At 41.9% G+C, this 27,322-nt stretch overlaps 1 protein-coding gene across 3 annotated transcripts in view; it reads left to right on the top strand.

The window, feature by feature from the left end:
• Spire1 (spire type actin nucleation factor 1) overlaps positions 1-27,322 on the top strand; it is a 150,981-nt gene that overhangs the window by 51,450 nt on the left and 72,209 nt on the right. For all 3 annotated transcript variants that reach the window (XM_077792273.1, XM_077792271.1, XM_077792272.1), the window contains exon 4: positions 13,683-13,916. In XM_077792273.1, the coding sequence (XP_077648399.1) occupies positions 13,683-13,916 (234 nt within the window). The remainder of the gene's footprint in view (positions 1-13,682; positions 13,917-27,322) is intronic.

The raw sequence follows: 27,322 nt of genomic DNA, 5'->3' as shown, positions 1-27,322 counted from the left end.
ACAGGTGCTTTTGAAGGCTTGGTCATGGAAGCCGATTGACAACCTCTGCTCGCCAGGCTGCTGCTGATGCAGAGGAGCTGGTGGGTGGGGAGAGGGCAGGTTGGTTCCTGGACTTTGAAGCTGCCTTGGAAATCTTAGTAACCTCTGTGGGTACAGGGACTCAGGGCTTCTTTTTTTTAAAAAAATATTTATTTTTTAGTTGTAGTTGGACACAATACCTTTATTTATTTTTATCTGGTGCTGAAGATTGAACCTAGGGCCTTGCACGTGCTAGGCGAGTGCTGTACCCCTGAGCCACAACCCTAGCACCCCCCCCTTTTTTTTAGTGTTGTTAAGTGATAGTATTTCCTAAGAAATTGTGGTGGCCCCTATGGTTTTTTTTTATTATTATTATTAAAAAAATTTTTAATGTGATAAAATACACAGCTTGATTTTAACTGTGTTCAGCACACAGTTCAGCAGCATTAATTCCATTCAAGGTGTTGACAGCCTTTACCACTGTTTCCAAAACTTTTATATTGCCCCAAATTGAAACTGTTTTGGGGGGTACCAGGGATTGAACTTGGGCACTCGACCACTGAGCCACATCCAAGACCTATTTTGTATTTTATTTAGAGGCAGGATCTCACTGAGTTGTTTAGCACCTCACTTTTGCTGAGGCTGGCTTTGAACTTGCAATCCTCCTGCCTTGCTGAGCTGCTGGGATTACAGGCCTGCAAGAGTCCCAAAGTGAAACTTTGTATCCAATAAGCCCTAACCTCACCACTACTGACCTTGAACCTACTTTCTGTCTATTCTTATTCTAGATATTTCACTTAAATGGAGTATTATAGTAATTGTCTTTTTGTGTCTGCCATTTTATTTAGCATAATGTTTTAAAGGTTCATCTGTGATGTAACATGCATCAGAATTTTGTTCCTTTTAAAGGCTGAGTAATATTCCACTGTATATATAAGTACCCAAGTTGTTTTGTTCCTGGAATTTTCCTCTCTGTGGTGAAAAATTCCTTTCTTGTTCTTAGTCTTGTTCAAATTTGGTGTCTTTGATGTGGGTTTCTTTTTTTCCCCTCCTCCTCCTCACATCCTCAAGGCCTGATTTTTTTTTTTTTTTTTTAAATTCAAGGAGAACCAGTTCTGAAATTAAATGTTCCTTCATAGCAGGCCAGGCAAGTTCCCACGATGATGATGAAGTTTTTCAGAGGCGGCTGATTGTTGCTATAATTGTTCTTTACTCCTGCTAAAGTGCAGTTGATTCCGAGGCCTGCTTATGCATTCCTCTGAACCTTTGGGGGTTCTTGGGCTCTGGTATCCCTTCCCATAAGCAGAATATTGTGCTTCCAGCTGGGGTGTTTTTTTTTTCAGTGTTCTATTCTGCACTTCTTTCTAACTGTACCTTTTTGCTGTGTTGGAATCCCACAGGCTGGGTGTCTTTTGAGCTCATGGGATGGCCCAAAGTTATACCTTAGACCATGGGCAGAACCTCTCAGGGTCACTGGCTCATATTCTTTTCACAATGGAAATAACTCATTTGGCTATTTTTAAAAAACAACCTTGAGGTCTCATTTAAATATGATAAAATGCCAACAATGTAAATGTTTTAAGTAGATGAGTTCTAACAATACTGTACACTTGTGTAGCTGAGGTTCCTGCCATTTTATCACATGGAAGTTCCCTCCGCAGGCCATGCCCTCTGCAGTCCCAGGTTCCTGTAAATGGGGTCATGCTGAATGTGCTGTGTGGACTCTTTTCTGTTCAGAGTGTGGGGAGTTGTGGTGGGTGTCAGCACACAGCTGCAGTGTGCCCCGGTACTGTGTCATTGTACAGCTGCCTGGCTTTCTGTTTTGTCAGTTCATTGCAGTTTGTTTATCCAGTAATCTGTTGTGTGACAGCTGGGGTTTTACACTTTGGGACCCTTGCAGATAAAGCTGCTCTGAGTTTTACTGTATGAGTCCTTTTGTGGACATGCATTTTTATTTTTCTTGGATAAATAACTTGGAATGTAATTGGTAGGTAATGTGGTAATTGGGTTTAATATTTATAAGAAATTGCCATATATTTTGCAGAATAGTTGTATTTTCAGTGTGTGTGGGGGTGGGAGGGTTGGTACTAGGGATTGAACCCAGAAGGGCTTATCCACTGAGCCACATCCCCAGCCTTTTTTAAGTCACACCAGCAAATCAGTGAGTTCTTGTATTCCACATCCTCCCAGTTCTTGGGATTTCTGTCTTTATGTGAGATGTTCTAGAGGACATAAGATGCCACCTCGAACTGTGCATTTGCTAGTGACTAATGATATAGACCCTTTATTCACATGCTTATAAATTTTAAGTGTGTCTTCTTTGGGGAAATACGTGTTCAAATCCTTGGCCCATTTTTATTGGACTTTTTACTATTAGTTCTAAGTTTTTTTTGTTCTTGTTTTTAGTTCTGGGAATTAAACCCAGGGGTGCTCAACCACTGAGTCATATCCCTAGCCCCCTTTACGAATTTTTTTTCTTTTGAGACAGGTTCTTACTAAGTTTTTGAGGCTGGCTTCGAACTTGTGATGCTCCTGTTTCAGCCTTCCAAATTGCTGGGAGTAGAGTTGTATGCTACTGTGCCTGACAGTTCTAAGTTTTTAAAACATATATTCTGGATTTAACTTCTTTGTCACACATGGGATATATATGAGAGAGAGCTTTGCTCAACATGTGACTTGCCTTTTCACTTTCACTGTTGTCTTTTGAAGCACAGTTTTAATTCTGATAAATTTTCATAGATTTTTTTCTTTATGTCAGCCTCACTGATGACATGACCATGGAAAGTACTTAAAAATTTATGAAAACTCTTTTCATTCAGATTTTCTATAAGTTTAATACATCTTTGATATGCGATCTGTTTAAAAATAACCTTTGTGTGTAATGTGAGGTTTGGGGCCTGGGTCTGTTTCCTGATCGAAGACCCAGGTATCCAGCCCATCTATTTTTAAAAAATAATTATTTTTTAGTTATAGGTGGGCACAATGTCTTTACTCTACTTTATGTGGTGCTGAGGATCGAACCTAGCACCCCATGTGTGCTAGGCACACTCTCTACCTCTGAGCTACAACCCCAGCCCCCCAGCCTGTCTGTTGAAATGGTGGCCTCTGCTGTCCAACTGCCTTGGCATGTTTGTTACAATGGGCTGATTGTGGGTTCCTGGTGTGCCTTCGTCCTGGGCCAGTGCTTCAGGCGTTGATTCTGCAGTTCTGTCCTGAGTCTTGAAGCTGGGTTGTGTTCGTCACCAGCTCTGTTGTTCTGAAATTGTGAGTCTAGGTAACTTGCATTTCCATAGACATCTTTAAATCATTTTCCCTGAAAGTGACTAGGATTTTGATAGGTATTACATTAAGTGTAAATCAATGTGGGAGAGACCTGAGATAACTAACCATATTTAATCTTTTAAAAAATTTTTGGTTTAAAAAAATTTGGTTGTAGATGGACCAAATACCGTACTTTATTCACTTATTTTGTATGTGGTGCCGAGGATCGAACCAATGCCTCACACACGCTAGGCAAGTGCTCTAACACTGAGCCACAACCCCAGCTCCAATACTTAGTCTTTTGATCCAGGAATTCTGTGTTTCTGTGGTCTCTGATGTCTCTCAGCTCCTGGTGAGTGTGTTTTCAGGACATCTGTCCCTCCATCTGACACTGTCAGGTTCTGGAGCACTGCTTTCCCTGCATCCCACAAATCTTGATAGGTTGTGTTTTCATTATTATGAAATATTTTCTAATTCTCCTTGAGATTTCTTTAGTTGTGTGTTAATTAATTTTTCAGTTCTTGGGAATGGTGTAGGTATCGTTAACTGATTTCTGATTTCATTGCATTTCCAGGAAACGTATTCTTGGATATTTCAGTCTTGAATTTTATTGGGACTTGTTTTTGGCAGAACTTTGGGCTTTTCTTGGCGAATGTGCCATTCACACTTAAAGAGAATAGTTCTAGGTATCTTAGTAACTGACCTCTGCAGTTTGTGGTGTGATTGGTGGACTCATGGATTGTGGTGGGTAAGATAAGGCAGGGGAGGTGCCCTATCTTCCTGGCTACTCCACCATGGCCAGTGGGAACCTCTGAAAGGAGGTGGGAGAAGCAGCTGGGACTGAGGGCTGATGGGGTCCAAGGAGGGCACCATGGGTAAAGGAAGGAAGGGACCACTATGTGCAAGTGAGGCTGGGAATGAGGTGTGGGTAGATCCGTGTGTGCTGCCACAGAGAGGCTCCTGGGACGTGCTGGGGAGCAGGCAGCTCTCCTCTCCACATGAGCAGTGTGCCTTTGTGTTAGCTAATGGGAGCCGTGCCTGGGGCTCAAGGCCTTGCTCGTCAGTGGGGAGACTGATGGTGCCTACAGCAGAGAAAGGTGCTTTGCTTCCTTGTTTTATTTATAAAAATCACTGACCCTTTGGGGATCTGATTTGCCACAGTCAAGTCACAGAATAATGCTCTACTGTGGGAGTCCACTGCCTTGGTCTTTTCCCTTGGGGCCTTCTTTCCATCACATACAAGTCCACAGTTGCACATGGAAGCACCCGCCCTGTCCTGTCCCCATCCAGTGTTGCTATGCTTTCCCTCCTGTTCCTCATGCAAGTCTCTGACACTGCTGCATCTCCATCTGTGGACACACCACTGTCCTGGCCATGATCCCCAGGGCCTCCACTGCCTCACCTGGTGGGCGTGTTCCAGGCCTCTCTGCTCCATGCTGGGCTGCCCCTGCCTCTCCGGCAATCTCTGGTGTTTGTGATGCCTGAGTCTTGGGACTTCATCCCCTTCCCCTATCCTGTTGCTCCTGGACAGTCCATCCCTGAGTCCCCTGACTCCTGGCTGCCCTCTGCTGCCTCATAGTTCTGCCTTTTCCACAGTGCCCTGTAGTCGAGTATGGAGGATGTGGCTTTTCAGATTGGCTTCTTTCACTTAGGCACTAACAGTTCCTCCGCTGCTTTGCAGAGCTTGGTAACTTTTATTTCTGTCTCTCCTTTTTCTTTTCTTGTTTTTGCGGTGCTAGGGATCCAGCCTGGGCTCCTGGTGTGAGGAAGCAGGCTGCTCACCTGTCTTTCGTCTCTGAGTGACGCTCCTGCTGGGCATACCACAATCTGCCCGTCCCTCACCTGCTGAGGGACCCCTTGGTTGCTTTCCAAGTTTTGGCCATCAGGAATAACATTGCTACAGACATTCATGTCTGGTTTTGTGTAGACAGATGTCTTAAGCTTACTCGAGTAAGTGCCAAAGAGCACGATTTGGGGGTCACTTGGTGAGAGTGTGTTTGCTTCCTGGAAAGTCTCCAGCCTGTCTTCCACAGTCTCCTGTTTTGCTGTCCCAGCTCCTCGACCTCGTTGTCACCTGGCCCTGCTGTTTTGCTGGCTGTGCTGGGGAGGTGCAGGGTACCCCACCACTGTCATAGCTAGCGACCCTGGAGAAGGGGGCAGAGCTGCTCTTCACATTCCCGTTTGCCACTTGATTGTCTTCCCTGGCGAGGTGTCCGTTCACACCACTTGCCCATCTTGTAATTGTCTTTTCTTAATGAGTTCTTTATGTATTCTGGGGAGTAGTCCTCTATCAGGTTTGTGGTCTGCAAATATTTATTCCCGGTTTGTGGCTTATCATTTCATCCTCTGAAAAGTGTCTTTATGGGGCAGAATTTTTTTTTTTTAATTTTAATGAAGTCCAACTCAACTTTTTCTTTCATACATCTTTTAGGATTACACCTGAAGAGTCATTGCCAACCCAGGGTTTCCTGGGTTTCCTCCTGGGCTGTCTGCTCGGAATTTTAGTTTCACATTTTACATTTATGTCTGTGACCCTTTATAATTTTTGTGAAAGGTTTAAGGTCTGTATCTGGATTCCTGTTTTTGCATGACGGCGTACATTTGTCCCAATTTGATGAAATTGTCTTGGTCCCTTCTCCATTGCATTGCTCTGTTCCTTTGTATGTGGCTCTGTTTATTTATGGGCCTTTCTCTTCTTTTCTTCTGGTCATTTATCTATTCTTTTGTCAAGTACAGCACCTTTAAAAACAAGAGCAAGTCAGAGTGACCCTCTCCCTGCTCAGAGGCTCTACCTGATGAAGACCAGGTCCTTGAGAAAAAAAAGATCAGTGAAATGGAGGATGGGGAACAGCAGGAGGGAGGAGAGGAGGGAAAGGGGAGGCACCGGGGACTGAATCAGAGCAAGCTGTAGTCCATGCTTTCATAATTATGTCCAAATGAACCCCACCCCAGGGTTACGTGTAACTAAGAAGAGCTGCAAGAGGCCCGTGTGACTGCCTCCCACACCCCGGGTCCCTCCTCATCCTAGCCTGTCCCCTAGCCATGAGGAATTCTGTTCTTCTGTCATTTTAATGCTTTTCCAGACCTGTAGGCCTTGCTCACTGTCCTCTCTTCCTGGAACTGGTTTCTCTCTTTCTGCTCCTGACTAATTCCCACTTATCTTTCAGTTGTCCGCATCCCTGATCACTAGGCGTGTTCTCATGACGCCCTCGTGTGTGTGTGTGTGTGTGTGTGTGTGTGTGTGTGTGTGTGTGTGTGATGGAACCCAGAGGCACAACCACTGAGCCACACCCTAGCCCACCATTGTTATTTTTATTTTGAGACAAGGTCTCACTAAACTGCAAGGCTGGCTTCAAACGTGCACTCTCCTGCCTCAGCCTTCCGAGTATCTGGGATTACAGGTGTGTACCACCACACCTGGCTCCTTGATAAATGTCTGCTTAATGGTGCTGTGCATGATGAACTCTAGCTAGATTAACTAATGGAAAAGCGTGTTTGGGATTACAAGTTAGTATTCAGAGATTACAGCTAGGTGTTAAGTCTTTTATAATATTTTGTGTGTGTGTGTGTGAACAACATGGAGATAGGTGTAATGAATTTTTTAAAAGTTAGATTGTGATCAGTGTCAGCATGAGAAAAATGCTCCTGGTGTCCAGAAGTGCACCATTTAGATGGATTTTCTGAATCCTCAGGATGTGTACCTGATTGGCTGCGTTTATAACTTGGGAGGGTAGACATTGTGTTGGATGGCAGACTCTCGGTTGTAAGTCACTTCACTAAGCCAAAGTGATTAGTCAGGATAAATGGGTAAAATAGATTTGAAATAAATGTAAAAGGCTCTCCCAGGCTGTGAAAGATTTCTCAAGCTAAGGCGGGAAGGTCTTGGCTGTGCAATGACATGGCGGCTCGGCCGCAGGAGGACTGTAAACCCTGAGCCTCGCAACAGGGGCCTCTCAGGAGTCTCCACTCTGAGCTGCGTTGATGCAGGTGCTTGTGTCTGACTTGGGTGCCCATCTGGGCCAGCACTGGCAAGCTGGGAGGCGTTGGGTGCACAGCTCTGGCACAGAAGGGTCTGGGCACAGGGTCCACGAGCAGCGCAGCCAGGGTGGGTCCTGTTCACCACCTGACTGGAAGTAATTTGTTGACTTTCTTTTAAGCTTGGTTATCTCTTTTTTAATTTTTCTTTTAATTTCTGAAATGGGATCTCCTAATGCCCTAGCTGGCCTCAATCTCTTGGGCTCAAGTGATCCTCTCAGCCAACCAAGCAGCTGCGTCTCACCAGCTCGAGCTCTCTCCTCTCTGAAATGGGGGTAACATCTGCTTGGCAGGATCGCGGAAGGAAAACGTGTTCCTAATGAAATGTTCTACAAACATAAGGAATTGCATTTGTGGCTGGCAAGGTCTTGAAGAGTTCAAGAAACTTTGCTATGTTTCCCCGGGGGCTGAAGAGGAGGGGTTGGGAGGGCAGTGGCCTCTGCTGTTGGTTGGGGTGGAAGGGCCACTGTGCAGCTCCTTCCCCTTCACAGGGCCAGCCTTGACCCACACCGGCCTGCCCCAGCACCGACTCTGAAGCAGCGTGCTGGCCTTGTAGCACAGGCCACCAAGAGCCACACTTCTCTCCGGCCCAAAGAAGCCACGTCCCAGCAGAGGAGTGGAGTGTGGGTGCACGGTTCTGGAAGTGCCAGGAGGTGAAAGTCGCAGGAAGAGGGGCTGGATGTGGGGAGCAGTAGGTGACAGGACCACGGGGTGAGTAAGGGGGCCTGGCCTTCTCCTTTACCACCAGTTGAGGCCTCAAGCCAGGTGTTTTGTGGGGCCTCACACGTTTTGTGTTGCTGTAAAGCCTTCTGCTGTGATTCCTGTGCGCCTCAGCCAATGTCAGAGGCTCTGGGGATGTCTGTGGCCATCTGGTGGCAGTGTGACAAGACACCTGTGTGCGTTGACTTCTGGCCGCCTCGAGGCTGCTGAGTCATGGCCATCTCAGAGCTGAAGCTGCTGTGGCCTTGGGCTTTTTCAGCGCTCCTGTTTGGGCCTTGTGTGCCTGACATTAGTGAAGGAGCGTCTGTCCAGGCTCGTGTGTCCACTGCCTCGTAGGTTTCTGTAGCTTCTTGGCAGCTCTCCCTTGTCCCTGGCTCAACTCTGTGTCTGAGGAAGAGGGGAGAAGGTCAGAGGTTCCTCAGCCCCATGGAAAGTGAGAGTCAAGTTTGTGTCCTCCTGAAGGTGCCCGGTGCAGCACTTGGGTGTCTAAGAGATTGGGCCTGTTTGAGAACCCCTCCCACTCAGATTTACCTCTGCATGGTGAGCAGGTTTGAGATGTTTGAATGGGAGCAGATGCTGTTCATCCCTGGGCTGGGTCCCCTCGGGACATCCCAGAGCTGATTAGGATGGGTCATGGCTGTGATGGTTGGTTGAAGTGACCAGGGTTGAAGTGGTAGGTATTTGTCCCAGTGTCTGTGAATTCCACATCTAACTTGATACCACACAGGTCTGAGTGGAAGAAATTTATGTTTTGGTTGATTCATTAATTGACTATTAAGTCCCTACTATTTATAAATAATTTGAATATATAAAGATGAATTTCGAAGGATTTTGTCTTCAAGGAGCTTAGTCTTGTTGGAGGATTAGGACATATACTTCACAGAAGGCTGCAAGCCAAGGTCGTGGAGATGCAGAAGGTCCCGTGCTCATCTCATCTGGAAGGGAGGGGGTGGTGATGATGTGATGTCCATCAGGGCTGTGGAGGTATCAGGAGGGTTTTTTTGTTTGTTTGTTTGTTTTTTTAAGTAGTGGGATGAAAAATGCACAGGTGTTGAATATAGCAATGCAGGAGAAAGCTGAGCAGAAGTAGGAATGACATTTTCAGAGAGGCCTAGAGACGAGCACAGAGCATCCAAGGGAGAGGGAAGGACGAGGACATCACAATTTTTATCAGAACTTGTGATGTGTAGTAAAAGAAAATCAAGTAGCAAAGATAAGCTGTGGCAAGAATGAAAAAAAAAATGTTAGAATTGATTTGTCATTTAAGAGCCATGTGTCCACCTGGGGGGTCTGAAGACACACCTTCCACTGTGAGTGTGAGGAGAAGCCCTCCGCAGCATCCCTGAGGAGCTCAGAGCGCTTTGATGTGTGTGCCAGACCTTGCAGTGGAAGCCGTGGCTCCTGAACTGGGAAACCTAAAAGCAGGGGAGTAGCTGAAGGGAGGGTGGCAGGGCTGCATGGTGGCACTGGATAACCAAGGGCATGGTGGGCATGGCTACGGTAATGAGCAGCAGAGTAAAGCAGCTTCAAAATGATCTGGCTCACACAGACCCTTGTCTTGGTTTGGTTGATTATGGTGTTCCTATAAGTTAAATAAGCAAAAAAGTCCTAGATTAAGTAAACAAGCCTGGCCTGAAGCGTAAAAGTAGTCACAGTCTCACAGTCAGTCCCACACTTGAGCTGTTAGCTTACCCAGAACCCATTGAATGTATGGAGGCTGGCTTCCCTTGAGGAAGAATCCTAGTACACTGCCAAAAATTGATACTGTTAATCCTTCCCCAAAGGACCTTTGGCCTTTTACTGGGTATATTAGTTTATTTTCCATTGTAGAATATCTGAGTCTGGGTAATTTGTCAAGAAAATAAGTTGGTTTAGCTCATAGTTCTGGGGGTCCATGAGCATGGTTCCAGACTCCACTCCACTCTGATAAGAGCCCCGTGGCAGAGAGCACCACAGTGGCTAGAGTGTGTGTGAGAAGGGGAGGTGATGTGGTGAGACCAGAGGCCACGGAGCGGGTAGGGTTTGGCTTGCTCTTCTACATATGGATGGATTTACTGTGTGACCTTCCAAGGGCAGTGCCCGCAGAAACCTAGGGGTACCAGCACTTCTCACATTACCACACTGGGGACCACGCATTCAACAGATGAGACCTTCAGGACACAGTCAGACTGTTCAAGTCATAGCACCAGGACAGCTGCACCTTGGGGAGAGGGAAGTGATCATGACTTTTAGGTATCTTAGGGATCGCTGGACCTGGGCTCTGGGCTGCGCTGATTCCAGGAGGCCCCAGGTGGCACTGTGGTCTGCCGGGTAGAGTAGGAATTGTGCAGGTCCATGCCTCTGCGTGTGACCTTGGACTGTTTGCTGCTGGTGGCTTAGTGGTAGAGGTGGTAGAGGACTTGCCTGACGTGCGTAAGGCCCTGGGTTTGAACTCGGCACGGGGTGGGGGAGGATGCTTTTTGATATCTGAAAGATAATTGGCTGAGATCGTGAGTGGAATTGTATTGAATATGTAGATCAAGTTGGGAAGAACTGACATCTTGACAGTATTGAGTCTTCCTGTACATGAACATGGACTCTTTCTCCGTTTTACTTCTTTAATTTCACTCACCAAAGTTTTGTAGTTTTCCTCATGTAGATGTTGTATGTATTTTGTTAGATTTATACCTAAGCATTTCATTCTTGGGTGGGGGGAGTGCTAATATAAATAGTATTATGTTTTTTATTTCAAATTCCACTTGTTCATTGCTGATATATTTAGTAAGGCTGTTTGCTTTTGTATACTGACCTTGTAAACTGCAACTTTACTATAATTGCTTATTCTAAGAGTTTTTTGCAGATTCTTTTGGATTGTCTATGTAGGTAAATCATGTTAATGAAGAACAAAGCTTGTTACATTTCCTACATACCTTGGATAAACCCCACATGATTGTGGCATGGGGTTTTTTTTGTACATTGTTCATTTGATTTTTACATAAGTTTACAGATGAACACTGTATGTCCAGGGCTCAGAAAGATTTTTTTTGCTATAGAATGTAGAATGGGATTCTCACTCCGCTTTCTGGGTTGTGTGTGAACTTGGGTGGGGAAAGCAGTGGTTACTTTGTTACCCTCTGAATTAAATGAGACATTTTATTCAGTTGAGTCTAGATGACAGACATACTAGTATCAGCATATTGGAGCTTTGTCACTAACAGAGACCCTGATTTTCTCAGTTAAGCAGTTGCTCTTGCAGATATCGCCAATGCACCATCACTGCTGTAAATCAGTGGGTCCGCCACTGGGTGCACTGCCGCACTCGGTTTTAATAGCTGTAGATTAGAATAGTTTTCTTCATAATCTCTTATGTGTTTAAGAACATGATTATGAGACAAGATCGTGCTTCATCAGAATGCTAAATAGGTCCATGGTGCTTGACATTTTAATGATGGAAGGTCCTTCTCTTCCTCTTGTTCTTCCACTGCCAAACAGAATAAACAGAACTGAATTCCAGTTTTCCAGGTACAAAAAGTAAACGAAAACTTAACCTGGACGCTGCTATATTCAGCCTGATGAACCCGTGCTTCTTCCCAGAGCCTCAGCAGTCTCACTGCTGTTGCTGGTGGTGGACCATCGCGTGGCCCTTAGTGCCAAGTTGTGGTTTAAGCAGCTCTGAGAAACCAATGTTCTTTCCAAAGTTTGGTATCCAACTTGTTTGGTGGCAAAATGTAACCAGTATGAAACTATATACATAGTCTTTCTTTTTCTATTCAATGTAAATGATCAAACATTTCATTACAGGAATATTAAGGTCTTGATTATAAAGTACTACCCCAGATCCCACTGAGATATGGGAATTGTGGGATTAACCTTTCTAACCATCTGAAGGTTCTAACACGCTGCTTTTAAAGGTTTCAGATAAGAGGTGGTGGGAGTTGATGATTGTGGAGAACTTAGCCTTGGGAACACTAGCATATTTATTCTATTTTTACATTTTAAAAAGAACCAAATCATTTGTATTCAAATGTAGCCAAAATGATTTTTCTTTTCTTTTCTTTTTTTTAGAGAGAGAAAGAGAGAGAGAGAGAGAGAATTTTGATATTTATTTTTTTTTAGTTATCGGCAGACACAACATCTTTGTATGTGGTGTTGAGGATCGAACCCGGGCCACACGCATGCCAGGCGAGCGTGCTACCACTTGAGCCACATCCCCAGCCCTCAAATGACTTTTCTTAGTAACTTAGATTGTTAAGATAAAAATTCTATAACTTTTCTGAAAAAAAAAATTTTGTTTACTCTTTCACTTTATGTCTGCAGAAAGAAACTAAGAAGTAGATGTGTTTCTTTTATAAATCAATGCATTTATTACTTATGAGATATTTATTTGGCATTGTGGTGAGCCAGGTGCTGTAGATGTATATAGTGAACAGAGCACGCAAGCTCCCAGGCCTGGTGGAACTTGAACTTTGATGCAGGGACAGCCAGGAGACAAACATCAATGCTGTGCTGGTCATTACTTATTCATGTGCAGGTTTTAAGATAACAGTATGACATACAAGTCGCAACCCAGGGGCAAATGGCAAGCCCTGTGGATGCGGAGGGCTCCAGCTCTGGGGGAGGTTTGGCCAAGGAAGCTGCCAGGAGAGGCCGCCAGAGCATTGTTCATACCCATTTTTTAAAACAATGACCGTACAAACTAATCAGAATATGTATTTTCAACAAGAAATATTGACTGATTAATTGGTGGCTGGATGGATTGATTGATGGTACTGGGAATTAAATCCAGGGACACTTAACCACTGAGCCACATCCCTATCCCTTTTTATATTATTTTGAGACAGGGTTTTGCTAAGTTGCTTGGGCCTTGCTAAGTTGCTGAGGCTGGCTTTGAACATGGGATCCTCTTGCCTCAGCGTCTTGAGTTGCTGGGGTTATAATTGGGTGCCACCGCACCCAGTCCTGTGATATTTTTTCTGAGCAGAAAAGGAAGGAAGTGTTGAAGAATAGAGTTCCCTGTGCTGGCTGTGTCTGGTGTGGTTGTGAGAAGACTGCGCAGCAGCAGTGTGTCTGGTATTTGTGAATCAGGTTTGTGTTAGTTACCTGGTCCTGGTGTTGGAGGTGGAGGCAGGGAGGGTCGTCTGGGTACTCTGCAACTTGAGGGTTTGAAGAGTGTTTGTATTGCATGAGAGTACACATTTCTAGGGATTGAATGTAACTCAAAAGGTGTAAGTTATTTGCTACTCAGAACTGAATTTATGCCTCTCAGCTTGGGATGTCTATGAAATCTTCAAACATTGGAATAAGAATTCTGAATGGATATGTTCCCTTAATAATTCTATCTGTTCTCAGAAATACTTTGGGGAAATGTAAAAATCAACCTGGTTAGAATTTTAAATGAAAGGAGAATGTTGATCTTAATATTTTATAAATCCAAGAAAATATAAAAATGGTTTGTGGGTATCATGTATTGGTTTGAGGGAAGCAAAGATTTCCATTGAATTGTTTTTATAGTATGCATAGGTAGACACTCCTTAAATTTACTTTGTCACATATCTGAAATGGAACAGTATCAGACCTAGCTTAAGTATCATTCTGAATGTGTCACATCTTCCACTTGGTCCTGTAGAGTGGTTCCATCACCTCCCTAACCCCCTCTCTAATGTTCCCAGGTTATCGAGTCCTTGGGAATTATTATCTATAAAGCACTGGACTATGGATTAAAGGAGAATGAGGAACGGGAGCTAAGCCCTCCCCTGGAGCAGCTCATCGACCGGATGGCCAACACTGTGGAGGCCGATGGCAGCAAGGACGAGGGCTACGAGGCTGCAGACGAGGGCCTGGAGGAGGAGGAAGATGAGAAGAGGGCCGTCTCTGCCGTGCGGTCCTACCGAGACGTCATGAAGGTAAAGCACCAGCTCATGGCAGCATAGTGCTGGTTTCTCTAGAGTGCTTCTTTTTCTGTTTTAAAAATATAATGATAAAAACCTGTAATCCCAACCACCCGGGAGGCTGAGGCCTGAGGAACACTAGTTCAAGGGCAGCCTGGCAACTTGCAAGGCTTTGTCTCAAAATAAGAAATAAAAAGGGCTGTAGTACTTTCCATTTTAGATCAGTGTCCTCAACAAATAAAATGTCCTCACATACATACAAATTAAAATTTCACACATTGTATTCATTTTCTGTTTTCTAGATGTTAAGGTTTATTTTTTTAAAATACAAACGAGGAAATTATGTTAAGTGAAATAAGCCAGGCATAGACAAGTGCCTCAAGCTCCCTCATATGGAAGGTGAACCAAGCTGACCTGAGCTTGGGATAGTGACCAGTGCCGATTGGGAATGGACGGGTGGGTCAAAGGAGGATTTGGTCAGCACATGCTGTGCACGTGTATTGACATATACTGAAAAATCTTCCACACCTATAATAATATGTTCTGAGTGTCCTTTTTAGCTAAACAGGAGGAAAAATAATTGCTGAGACATTAGACAAGTAAACTGAACTTTTAAAATATCATAAAACCCATTACTTAGGACCTGAGAAAGAGTTTATGGTAGTTTATGGTCTGGCCAGTGGGTTAAAAACCTCACCCTTGACTTTGTCAGGAGGGAAGGTAAGAGTCAGCTGAAGAACTCCCTTACTGTAGGGGTGGGAGACACATAACAGTGCAACCAGCATCTTGGAGTCAATTAGTCTTCAATTCTTAGTGAGCAGGACCTCTTTAGTGTGTAACAAATATGCAGGGTCTCTACCTGGATGGCTTTTTTTTTTTTTTTTGTTACCATAATATGCACATGTAAGACACTCCATAATATGCATATGTAAGACACTCGGGGGGCTTTCAACCATTGAGCCACATCCCCAGCCCTATTTTGTATTTTATTTAGAGACAGGGTCTCACTGAGTTGTTTTTGCTGAGGCTACTTTGAACTCGTGATCCTCCTGCCTCAGCCTCCGGAGCAGCTGGGATTACAGGCATGTACCACTGCACCTGGCCCCGGTGGCTCTTAACTGTAATAGAAACAGAATACACACAAGCTATAGGCCTCTGATTCTTGGGATGTCTATGAAATTGGAAGCACAAATGCACCTGCATAAGTTTTTTTCCCTGAATTTTTCGAGAGTTCTTTGCCATTGAAATTTCAGGCACAATAAATTGCAGGCACAAATTTATGTCAGGACTGGAACATGTGCTTTTTTAAATTTTTAGAATATGGCATGTAAAATACTTCCAGTTTTAAGTGTTTCTTGAGAAACATGAGCATCGGCCCTCTAAAAGTATTAAGAAAAGTTGGCTCCATTATTTTTATATATAAAAGTATATCCCTGGATGCACATTGTGTGTTAGGAAGAAAACTGTCGTGGTCCAGTGGACAGTGCAGGGGGTGAGGTGGGTTAAGATGCACAGGTAGGAAGGGAAGAGCGAGCCCTGAAACAGTGACAGATGGGCCTGAAAGACCCCGGAGGTGTGGGGCCTGAGGGTGTTTGAGAAGTGACCGAGGGCTAATAGGAGAGTGGTATCCGTGCTGGGCTTTATCTTTAAACATCCTGTGAGCCTCTGGTGTGCCTTCTTTGGGAATTGGCAGTGGGCATTTGGATCGCCTGCCACAAGGAGTGAGTTGTGGTTCCTCTCAGAGCTGACCGTATGGGGGAGAGGCAAGTTAAGTGAACAGCAGCAAGGCGGACATAGGGCAGGCATGTCAGGCAGGGCTGGCCATGAGGAGTTTCTAGATGGGTTGTTCTTACGAGCAAGAATGGAAGGGTGGCCCCTAGAGTGGATGTGAGATACTCTGAGAGCACAGAGGGGAGGAACCCAGCTGAGAAGATTCTCTTCTCCTGCAGCATTCCCTCTTTCTGACAGTTGGAAACATAAAGCAATACCTTTTGCAACAATTTATTTTGCAAACAATTTATTTTGTTGAAATTTGGAAGTGTGGCAAATTGTTTTGCTTGGTAATTAATAGCAGCAGTGTAAATTTATGTATTCCTGATGAAAAATAATTTGTCAGTTTATTAAAAAAGTTCGAAATAGTTCACTATAATAAAAAAGGTTAAAGTCTAGAAAAAACTTGATTGTCCATTAATTGGGGACTAGTTCAACTATGTTACAACCACTCGCTGGAGTACTAGGAAGCCATAAGGATTAAGGACTATCACTTCATACCTTGTGGAGAAATCTCCAGGGTTTTTACTTGAAAGCATAGGGGAGAGTGTGCCTGCTGCACTGGCACTTTTGTGGGAGGGGGCAGATAGAACATGTACCCAGGGATGTGCATGGCATCCTGACTCTGCCCTCACGCTACAAACCAATGGCGGAGAGGAATGAGTTGCTACCTGGTTTAGCAGCGAAGTGGAATACTGTACAGGCTGTCACATTAAAATCACATGGGTTCTGCGGTTGTAGAGAAACTTTAGTTTTTTTTATTTATTTGTTTTAATTTTTAGTTGTAGATGGACACAATATCTTTATTTTATTTATTTTGTTTTATGTGGTGCTGAGGATCGAATCCAGGGCCTCACACGTGCTAGGCAAGCGCTCTACCACTGAGCCACACCCCCAACCCCCTTTAGTTTTAATACTTGGGGGGAAAACCCACAAAATTTGCATATATTAGATAAAGAATAAAAGAAACTCTGGCAATTTGAAGTTGTATGTCAGTCGTATTATGACTGCAGGGGAATCACTTGGTTTCAGAAACTCCCTTCCTCTTATTATTTATCATTTGTACAGTAAATAAAATACGTAAAATTCTTAGTTAAAATTTATAAGTTGTTTCAGTGCTAATTCATACTTTTGAATGAGATCTCCCATACCTAAATAGATTACATATAACAGGCCATGTTTAGAAAAAAGGTGGTAGATTCTTTGGTTGATATATACAGTTGTAATTTGGAAATTTGCCTACTTTTTTTTTGTACCAGGGATTGAAACCAGAAGTGCTTAACCACTGAGCCACATCCATAGCCCTTTTTATATTTTATTTAGAGACAGGGTCTTGTTGAGTTGCGTAGGGCCTTGCTGAGTTGCTTAGGGCTTTGCTAAGTTGCCAAGGTTGGTTTTGAACTTGGGATCTTCCTGCCTCAGCCTTCCAAGCTACTGGGATTGTAGGTGTGCACCACTGTGCCTGGCCTGCCTGTTATTTTAAAAGGGGAAGAATTTAAGAATAGTAAAGTAGGATTAGAAGTGAGCTTTATGTATTTAATTTTATAAATACTAAACTAGATTTGTCCATGCAGAATCTTCCTTTTCAAAATGCTCATCTATTGCAAACAGCTGAAACAGGACCCATCTGTTTTTCATTTATGCTTTAATTTGGCCTAGGCTTACAGAGTTTACTCAAGGGAAGTCTGAATGTTTGGTGGAGCCAGTAAATTAAGATTTCTGTACACACAGGTTAGTTTACTGGACAGTGTGCACCACTCCCTGGAGTGGCTCCATGGAGAGAAACTTCTCCACCCTTCCTGGTACTTGTCCTCTGAGTTCTAAAGTCTGGTGGAAAGTGTGCTGCTTTTCTCACTGAGGAGATGGAGATTTAGTGATCCATCTTGGTTAACTGTATGGTGCTGAGTTAATCAAAAAGATTGTCATGTAGTTTTTTTGTTGTTGTTGTTATTGTGATAAATACATGCTTACGCTCAGTGGGAAAACATTTTTATATTATGTAGTTGAAAATACTGATATGGTACTTTAAAAACAATTTTTTTAGTTGTAGATGGATGCAATATCTTTTTAAAAATTTATTATTATTTTTTATGTGGTGCTGAGGATCAAACATGGTGCCTCACACAAGCTAGGCAAGCGCTCCGCTACTGATCACAGCACAACACCGGTCCAATATGGTACTTTTTTGCAAATAAGATTCTACACTGGGGCTGGGGATGTGGCTCAAGCGGTAGCGAGCTCGCCTGGCATGCGTGCGGCCCGGGTTCGATCCTCAGCACCACATACAAATAAAGATGTTGTGTCTGCCGAAAACTAAAAAATAAATATTAAAAAAAAATTCTCTCTCTCTCTCTCTCTCTCTCTCTCTCTCTTTAAAAAAAAAAAGATTCTACACTATGAATGTTTGTGACTAAATATAGTTAAAAACATTTGAATTTCTGTATATGAGAACAAATTATGGGAAAAACTGGAAGCTAATATTTTAAAATTTATTTTGGATTGACACTTATTTATGGGGCAGAGTGTGAAATTTGAGTACACACATACAATCTGTGATGATCAAACCAGAGTAGGAATTCAGTAGTATTAATAAAGTACTCTGATGTGATAAATGCTAAATAACTGAGAGAATGTAATTTTGATTATATCAGTTCTATGGTTAAAGATCTCGAACATATTGTGGTATGCATTACAGAAAAAGAGGTAGACATACTGACCACCTTCTAACTTAAACAAAAACTATATTATTAATTATGCCAAGTTTTCAGGAAAACTTCATGGTCTCTTATTGTGTAGTATTTTATTACTAAGTAGAAATAATGTATAAATTATTAATAAATAGAATTTCCAAGTTACCCACAAGGTCTTTGGTATCAAATAAAGGTTTTTATCCTAGTTGGTACATTGTTTATGATGTATATGTTTTTTTATTTGCCAGAACAACAAAAGTGAGAAGGTTTCAAAATGTTGATATGTAAATAGGCTTTTTCCTCATCACATCAGTATAGGTGGGGTTTGCTGATACTTTCAAGTTCTGTTGAAAATATCTAGCAGAGTCCTATGAGTGCTGATGAAATTTTCCAGAAAATTAACTTTGAGTCCAGTATATTAATAATGATTCTATACAGGGAATTCAAATAATGGAATTGTGAAGACTTTAGAATGATGTTCAGGATTTTAAGAGCCAGGAAACTGGAAAAGATTTTCAACAGAACCAAATGGAAATTTGAGAGCCAAAAAACCACAGTAACTAAAATAAAAGTTGAATGGATTGGTTCAGTAGCAGACTAGACAGAGCTGAAAAGAAAATGAGTGATGTAGAAAGTGTGGTCACTAGGAAACACACTGAGCACAGGGACACCAAATGAACAAAACGTGCAGAATAGAGGGTCAGACACAAAGCTGGTGCATGTAATTAAAGTCTTAAAGGAGAGCAAAGAAGAGAAGGGCTGATAGCGGTATTGAAGACACACTGTTTTTCCAACACCATGATCTGATTTCATTAGAGCAAAACTGCAAAACACCACATTTAAAATCAGCCAGAGGAAAAAAGATGACTTCAAAGGAACACCAGTGAAACTGCACCAAAGGTCTCAGCTGAAAGGACAGAACGGGAAGACAGGGAGTGCCATCTTCAGAGTCCTGACAGTCTAGCGTTACTCAGTGGAATAACTGTCAGCAGTAAAGGTGAAATACCTTTTCTGACAGAGAGAGCGCTTCTCAAACAAAGACCATGCCAGGTGGAGCTCAGGGATGCAGGGAGATTTGAAGAACAAAGAAAAAGATAAACATGAAAGTAAATCAAAAGGAATACTAGCTGCATAAAACAATAATAATGACTTGTGTGGTTTAGACCATACTAAGTTAAAACACCCAACTTCAGCACAAGTGAGAAAGTAATTGGAGGTAGTACTGTCAAGTCCTGGAATGGTGTGGCCAGAGGTTTGTGTTAGCCAGCCTTCCCTTTCTGTAATGAATACCTGAGAATAAATACCAGCTTATAAAGAGAAGAGTTATTTTGGCTCAGTTCCTAAGGTCTTAGTCTGTGGCCAATTGACCCATTGCTTTTGGGTCTACATTGAAGTAGCACTTCATGGCAGGGAGATTGTGGTAGAGCAAACTGGTCACCTGTGGCCAGGAACTGAGCAAGAGGACAGCAGTCCCCAGTGACCAGGCCTCCAACTGGACCCTCCTCTTAGAGATCCCAACACCCCCTTTGGCAGCATATCCCCAGTGACCAGGACTCCCCTAGACCCTCTTAGAGATCCCACCACCTCCCAGAGAGTGGAGCTGGCACCTTGTCTTCAACACGTGGTCCTTTGGGGGACAAGTCCAGACTGTAGCAGGTTAGAGCACTAATTTATTAGATTGTGATGAAGAACATGGCCCATCTCTAGGGAAGCCAATAAAAGAAAGTAAAATAATTTGTAGATTTTGAGATGATAGGGGAGGGGACAAGTTAATAAAATAATGACTGTGAAAGAAGAGATGGGAAGAATGATAAAGCTTTGAACAGAGAGCAGTTGGACAGGTAGAGGCACGTGGAGGACAGTGTCCTGACACCTGAATTGGTGGGACTGCTCTGCTCAGGACTGTAGCAGCCACAGCTCGATTACCTGAGATGATGTGCAAAAAGTGTAAAATGCATATTGCATTCCAAAACACCCAGAAGTAACGTAAAATATCTCCTTAAGAATTTTTATATTGACTATAATTTGAAGTATTGTATAATATGTATTTTATCAGGTTAGCTAAAATATATTCTCAAGGTCAGTTTCAGTGTTTTTTTGTACTCTTTATGTGTTCAGCAGAAAACTCAAAAAAGTCACGTATGTGGCTCACACTGTTTCTATGGATTGTACTCGCCGAAAACACTCTAATTAAAAGAGAAATATTTTTAGACTGCACTAAAAATACAAAATCCAGCCATATGTTCTTACAAAGGACATATTCATAAATACAAAGAAAACTTGAAAGTAAAAGAACAAAAAAAGATACAGCATTCTAACCAAAAAAAAGCTATTGTAGATATTCTTTTCAGATAAACTGGATTTAAAATGCATTACTACATTACTACAGATAAAAAGTATACTTAGTGATAGAAATTTGATTTACTAAGGAGAAGTAGCAGTTCTAAATTTGTGTGCACCGAATAACAGCCTATAAATAGTAGCATTAACAACATATTCAATTAAATAAAATTAAAATTGATAAAATTATATGGATAAATTGACAGATCCATGGTCCTTGAGGGAGGTTTTGTGTCTCTCAGCATCCATCAAAGAAAGGGTATGTGGACAGTGGGAAGAGCAAACTGACATCATGGGACGCAGCACCCAACACCCAGAGTACATGTTCTTTTTAGGTTTGTGTGCAACAATGAAAAATTTGACCATTCTAGGACATGAAACAAGTCTTTCTAGGTGTCCAAGGGTTAAAATTATATTAACCATATATATTTGTCTTTACCTGTGGAAAGCGACCCGTGTTCTACAGAAACTGTGTTTTGAACCTTGATCTTTTCCCAAGCTAGCAGAGTCCCGTGCTGGGCGGGTCAGCAAGCTGCCGCTCCCAGCTAGCTCATGCCCTCCACCACGCTGTTGACTTCCTTCACAGTGATTATTAGAATTTACAGTTCCCAGATCGACTATTGAGCATGGTGTGAGGCAGGAGTTGTTGCATGATTTTCAGGCCTGGCACTATAAAAGCATGGGGACAGCTTTTCCTATTGTTGTGCCTGCCACACGGCAGCGAGCTGAGTATATACTCAGGCAGGCATCCTCTCTGGCCTTTCTGATTGGGTTCAAGTGGTCCAGTGATTGCGGCTCTGAAGGAAGCCCTAGTACCAAGTTCTCCCACTGAGTGCTTCTCCCTAAGAATGAATGCATCTGGCCCTGCATTCTACCCAGCCCCACAAAAACAAAAAAACAAAACAATAACCCAGTCCCTCTGTTCCTCCTGCCCTGGCATTTCCATTTCCAGCTTAGTACTCTTCAATTGATGGCAGTTATTAAAATGTAATGACATGTTCATTTAGTAATTGTATTAATATCAAATTTATTAAGGGAAAATTTATTTACAGCCATTTATTTATTTAAGGTACCCAGGGACATTTTACCACTGAGCTACATCTCCATCCCTTTTCATTTTTTGAGATGGGGTCTTGCTAAGTTGTTGAGTCTGACCTTGAACTTGTGGTCCACCTGCCCCAGCCTCCTGAGTCGCAGAGATTACAGGTGTATGCCACCACACCAGGCTCTTATAGCTTTTTAATGTAAATGGAGTACTTTAAAATATAGCTATTGTATATGGATATATAATTATTATAGAAAAATGGTTATTCCGGTGCATTGGACTCCTGGGAGGTATCTTTGCAATCTAATAAAATAAATGGTTCATGTATGATGAAGTTCACTATTATGTGAAATTATAATGCACCATTTAAAGATTTGAAAACAAATAAAGTGGTATATTGTCTGCATGATATTAAATGATGTATTTTGCCGCAAATGATGTGAGGGTCATGCGCTCTGTGGAGTCCAGGATGGCAGGACAGGAAGCATCAGTGGGCTCCTGCTGCCCTCTTGCTCCACTCCCAAGCACCTTCTCCTGAGTCCAAATGTTTTCCTGACATTCTTTTTTTTTTTTTTTTTTTTTTTTTTTTTTTTATTTTATTTTATTTTTTTTATTGGTCGTTCATAACACTACATGGTTCTTAATACATCATATTACACGGTTTGATTCAAGTGGATTATGAACTCCCGCTTTTACCCCATATACAGATTGCTGTATCACACCAGTTTCCCTTCCATTAATTGACATATTGCCTTTCTAGTGCCTGATGTATTCTGCTGTCTGTCCTATTCTCTACTGTCCCCCCTCCCCTCCCCTCCCCTCCCCTCCCCTCCCCTTTTCTCTCTCTACCCCTTCTACTGTACATCCTTTCTTCCATTTGTATTATCTTGTCTTACCCCTCCTTTCCTCTTATATGACATTTTGTATAACCCTGAGGATCGCCTTCCATTTCCATGCAATTTCCCTTCTCACTCCCTTTCCCTCCCACCTCTTATCCCTGTTTAATGTAAATCTTCTTCTCAAGCTCTTCGTCCCTACCCTGTCCTTGTTTACTCCCCTTATATCAAAGGAGTCATTTGGTATTTGTTTTTTAAAGATTGACTAGCTTCACTTAGCATAATCTGCTCTAATGCCATCCATTTCCCTCCAAACTCTATGATTTTGTCATTTTTTAATGCAGAATAATACTCCATAGTATATAAATGCCACATTTTTTTTATCCATTCATCTATTGAAGGGCATCTAGGCTGGTTCCACAGTCTTGCTATCGTGAATTGAGCTGCTATGAACATCGATGTAGCAGTGTCCCTGTAGCATGCTCTTGTTAGGGCTTTAGGGAATAGACCGAGAAGGGGAATAGCTGGGTCGAATGGCGGTTCCATTCCCAGCTTTCCGAGAAATCTCCATACTGCTTTCCAAATTGGCTGCACCAATTTGCAGTCCCACCAGCAATGAACAAGAGTGCCCTTTTCCCCGCATCCTCTCCAGCACTTACTGTTGTTTGACTTCCTAATGGCTGCCAGTCTTACTGGAGTGAGATGGTATCTTAGGGTAGTTTTGATTTGCATTTCTCTGACTGCTAGTGATGGTGAGCATTTTTTCATGTACTTGTTGATTGATTGTATGTCCTCCTCTGAGAAGTGTCTGTTCAGGTCCTTGGCCCATTTATTGATTGGGTTATTTGTTATCTTATTGTCTAATTTTTTGAGTTCTTTGTATATTCTGGTAATTAGGGCTCTATCTGAAGTGTGTGGAGTAAAGATTTGTTCCCAGGATGTAGGCTCCCTGTTTATCTCTCTTATTGTTTCTTTTGCTGAGAAAAAACTTTTTAGTTTGAGTAAGTCCCATTTGTTGATTCTGTTTGTTAACTCTAGCGCTATGGGTGTCCTATTGAGGAATTTGGAGCCCGATCCCACAGCGTGCAGATCATAACCAACTTTTTCTTCTATCAGATGCCATGTCTCTGGTTTAATATCAAGCTCCTTGATCCATTTTGAGTTAACTTTTGTGCATGGCGAGAGATAGGGATTCAGATTCATTTTGGTGCAAATGGATTTCCAGTTTTCCCAGCACCATTTGTTGAAGATGCTATCCTTCCTCCATTGCATGCTTTTAGCCCCTTTATCAAAAATAAGATAGTTGTAGTTTTGTGGATTGGTTACTGTGTCCTCTATTCTGTACCATTGGTCCACCCGCCTGTTTTGGTACCAGTACCATGCTGTTTTAGTTACTATTGCTCTGTAGTATAGTTTGAAGTCTGGTATCGCTATACCGCCTGATTCACACTTCCTGCTTAGTATTGTTTTTGCTATTCTGGGTCTTTTATTATTCCATATGAATTTCCTGATTCTTTTATCGATTTCTACAAGATATGCTGTTGGGATTTTGATTGGCATTGCATTGAACTTATATAGAACTTTTGGTAATATCGCCATTTTGATGATGTTGGTTCTGCCTATCCATGAGCAGGGTATATTTTTCCATCTTCTAAGGTCTTCTTCTATGTCTTTCTTTAGGGTTCTGTAATTTTCATTGTATAAATCTTTTACCTCTTTTGTTAGGCTGATTCCCAAGTATTTTATTTTTTGGGGGGATATTGTGAATGGAGTAGTTGTCCTCATTTCCGTTTCATAGGATTTGTCGCTGATATACAGGAATGCCTTTGATTTATGCGTGTTGATCTTATATCCTGCCACTTTGCTGAATTCATTTATTAGCTCTAATAGCTTCTTTGTAGACCCTTTTGGGTCTGCTAGGTATAGAATCATATCATCTGCAAATAGTGATAATTTAAGTTCTTCTTTTCCTATTTTTATGCCTTTAATTTCTTTCGTCTGCCTAATTGCTCTGGCCAGTGTCTCGAGGACTATGTTGAACAGAAGTGGTGAGAGAGGGCATCCCTGTCTTGTACCAGATCTTAGAGGGAATGCCTTCAATTTTTCTCCATTCAGAATGATGCTGGCCTGTGGCTTATCATAGATTGCTTTTACAATGTTGAGGTATGATCCAGTTATCCCTAATTTTTCCAGAGTTTTGAACATAAAGGGATGTTGTACTTTGTCGAATGCTTTTTCTGCATCTATCGAGATGATCATATGGTTCTTAATTTTAAGTCTATTGATGTGGTGGATAACATTTATTGATTTCCGTATATTGAACCATCCTTGCATACCAGGGATGAATCCTACTTGATCATGGTGTATAATTTTTTTGATATGTATTTGAATCCGATTCGCCAGAATTTTATTGAGGATTTTTGCATCAAGGTTCATTAGAGATATTGGTCTGTAGTTTTCTTTCTTTGAAGTATCTTTGTCTGGTTTCGGAATCAGGGTGATGTTGGCCTCGTAGAATGAATTTGGAAGTTCTCCCTCTTTTTCTATTTCCTGAAATAGCTTGAAAAGTATTGGTGTTAGTTCCTCTTTAAAGGTTTTGTAAAACTCTGCTGTATACCCATCCGGTCCTGGGCTTTTCTTAGTTGGTAGTCTTTTGATGGTTTCTTCTATTTCCTCTATTGTTATTGGTCTGTTTAGGTTGTCTATATCCTCCTGGCTCAGTCTGGGCAGATCATAAGACTCAAGGAATTTATCTATGCCTTCACTATCTTCTATTTTATTGGAGTATAAGGATTCAAAGTAATTTCTGATTATCTTCTGTATTTCTGAAGTGTCTGTTGTGATATTGCCTTTTTCATCCCGTATGCTAGTAATTTGGGTTCTCTCTCTTCTTCTCTTCGTTAGTATGGCTAAGGGTCTGTCAATTTTATTTATTTTTTCAAAGAACCAGCTTTTAGTTTTGTCAATTTTTTCAATAGTTTCTTTTGTTTCAATTTCATTAATTTCAGCTCTGATTTTAATTATTTCTTGCCTTCTACTTCTTTTGCTGTTGTTTTGCTCTTCTTTTTCTAGGATTTTGAGATGAAGTATGAGATCATTTATTTGTTGGTTTTTTCTTTTTTTGAGGAATGAACTCCAAGCAATGAATTTTCCTCTTAGAACTGCTTTCAATGTGTCCCATAGATTCCGATATGTTGTGTCTGTGTTTTCATTTAACTCTAGGAATTTTTTAATTTCCTCCTTGATGTCTTCTAAAACCCATTGATCACTCAGCAACCTGTTGTTCATTCTCCAGGTGATGCTTGATTTTTCCTTTCTTCTTTTATCATTGATTTTCAGTTTCATTCCATTATGATCAGATAAGATGCATGGTATTATCTCTACCCCTTTGTATTGTCTAAGAGTTGCCCTGTGACATAGTATATGGTCTATTTTTGAGAAGGTTCCATGTGCTGCTGAGAAAAAAGTGTAGCTACTTGAAGTTGGGTGGTATAGTCTATATATGTCAATTAAGTCTAGGTTGTTAATTATGTTATTGAGTTCTATAGTTTCCTTATTTAACTTTTGTTTGGAAGATCTGTCCAGTGGTGAGAGAGGTGTGTTGAAGTCTCCCATGATTATTGTATGGTGGTCTATTAGACTCTTGAACTTGAGAAGAGTTTGCTTGATGAACACGGCTGCACCATTATTTGGGGCATATATATTTATGATTGTTATGTCTTGTTGGTGTATGGTTCCCTTGAGCAGTATGAAGTGTCCTTCTTTATCCCTTTTGATTGTCTTTGGCTTGAAATCTATTTTATTAGATATGAGTATGGACACTCCTGCTTGTTTCCGCGGTCCATATGAGTGATATGCTTTTTCCCAACCTTTCACCTTCAGTCTATGTATATCTTTTCCTATCAAATGCGTCTCCTGTAGACAGCATATTGTTGGGTCTTGTTTTGTGATCCATTCTACTAGCCTGTGTCTCTTAATTGGTGAGTTTAAGCCATTAACATTTAGGGTTATTATTGAGATGTGGTTTGTTCTTCTATCCATAATTGTTTATTGATGTTACTAAACCTGATTTGTTATCCTCTTTGACTACTTTCCCCCCTTTACTGTCCTACCTCCCATTGTTGGTTATCAATGTTAGTTTCCATTTCCTCTTCCTGTAATGTTTTGCCAAGGATTTTTTGAAGAGATGGTTTTCTAGCTGCGAATTCTTTTAACTTTTGTTTATCGTGGAAGGTTTTAATTTCATCTTCTAACCTGAAGCTTAATTTCGCCGGATACATGATTCTTGGTTGGAGCCCATTGTCTTTCAGTGTTTGAAATATGTTATTCCAGGATCTTCTAGCTTTCAGAGTCTGTGTTGAGAGATCAGCTGTTATCCTGATTGGTTTACCCCTAAATGTAATCTGCTTTCTTTCTCTTGCAGCTTTTAAAATTCTCTCCTTATTCTGTATGTTGGACATCTTCATTATAATGTGTCTAGGTGTGGATCTCTTATGATTTTGCACATTCGGCGTCCTGTAGGCTTCTAGGATTTGGGATTCTGTCTCAATCTTCAATTCTGGGAAGTTTTCTCGTATTATTTCACTGAATAGACTGTTTATTCCTTTGGCATGGAGCTCTGTGCCTTCCTGTATCCCAATGACTCTTAAATTTGGTCTTTTGATATTGTCCCATAATTCTTGGATGTTCTGCTCATGGTTTCTTAGCAGACTTGCTGAGCTGTCTATGTTCTTTTCCAGC

Source organism: Urocitellus parryii, chromosome 13 (genome assembly GCF_045843805.1).
Source record: "Urocitellus parryii isolate mUroPar1 chromosome 13, mUroPar1.hap1, whole genome shotgun sequence".
Lineage (NCBI taxonomy): Eukaryota > Metazoa > Chordata > Mammalia > Rodentia > Sciuridae > Urocitellus > Urocitellus parryii.
Note: the sequence above shows the minus strand (reverse complement) of the source record. Positions and strands in the feature narration are given on the sequence as shown.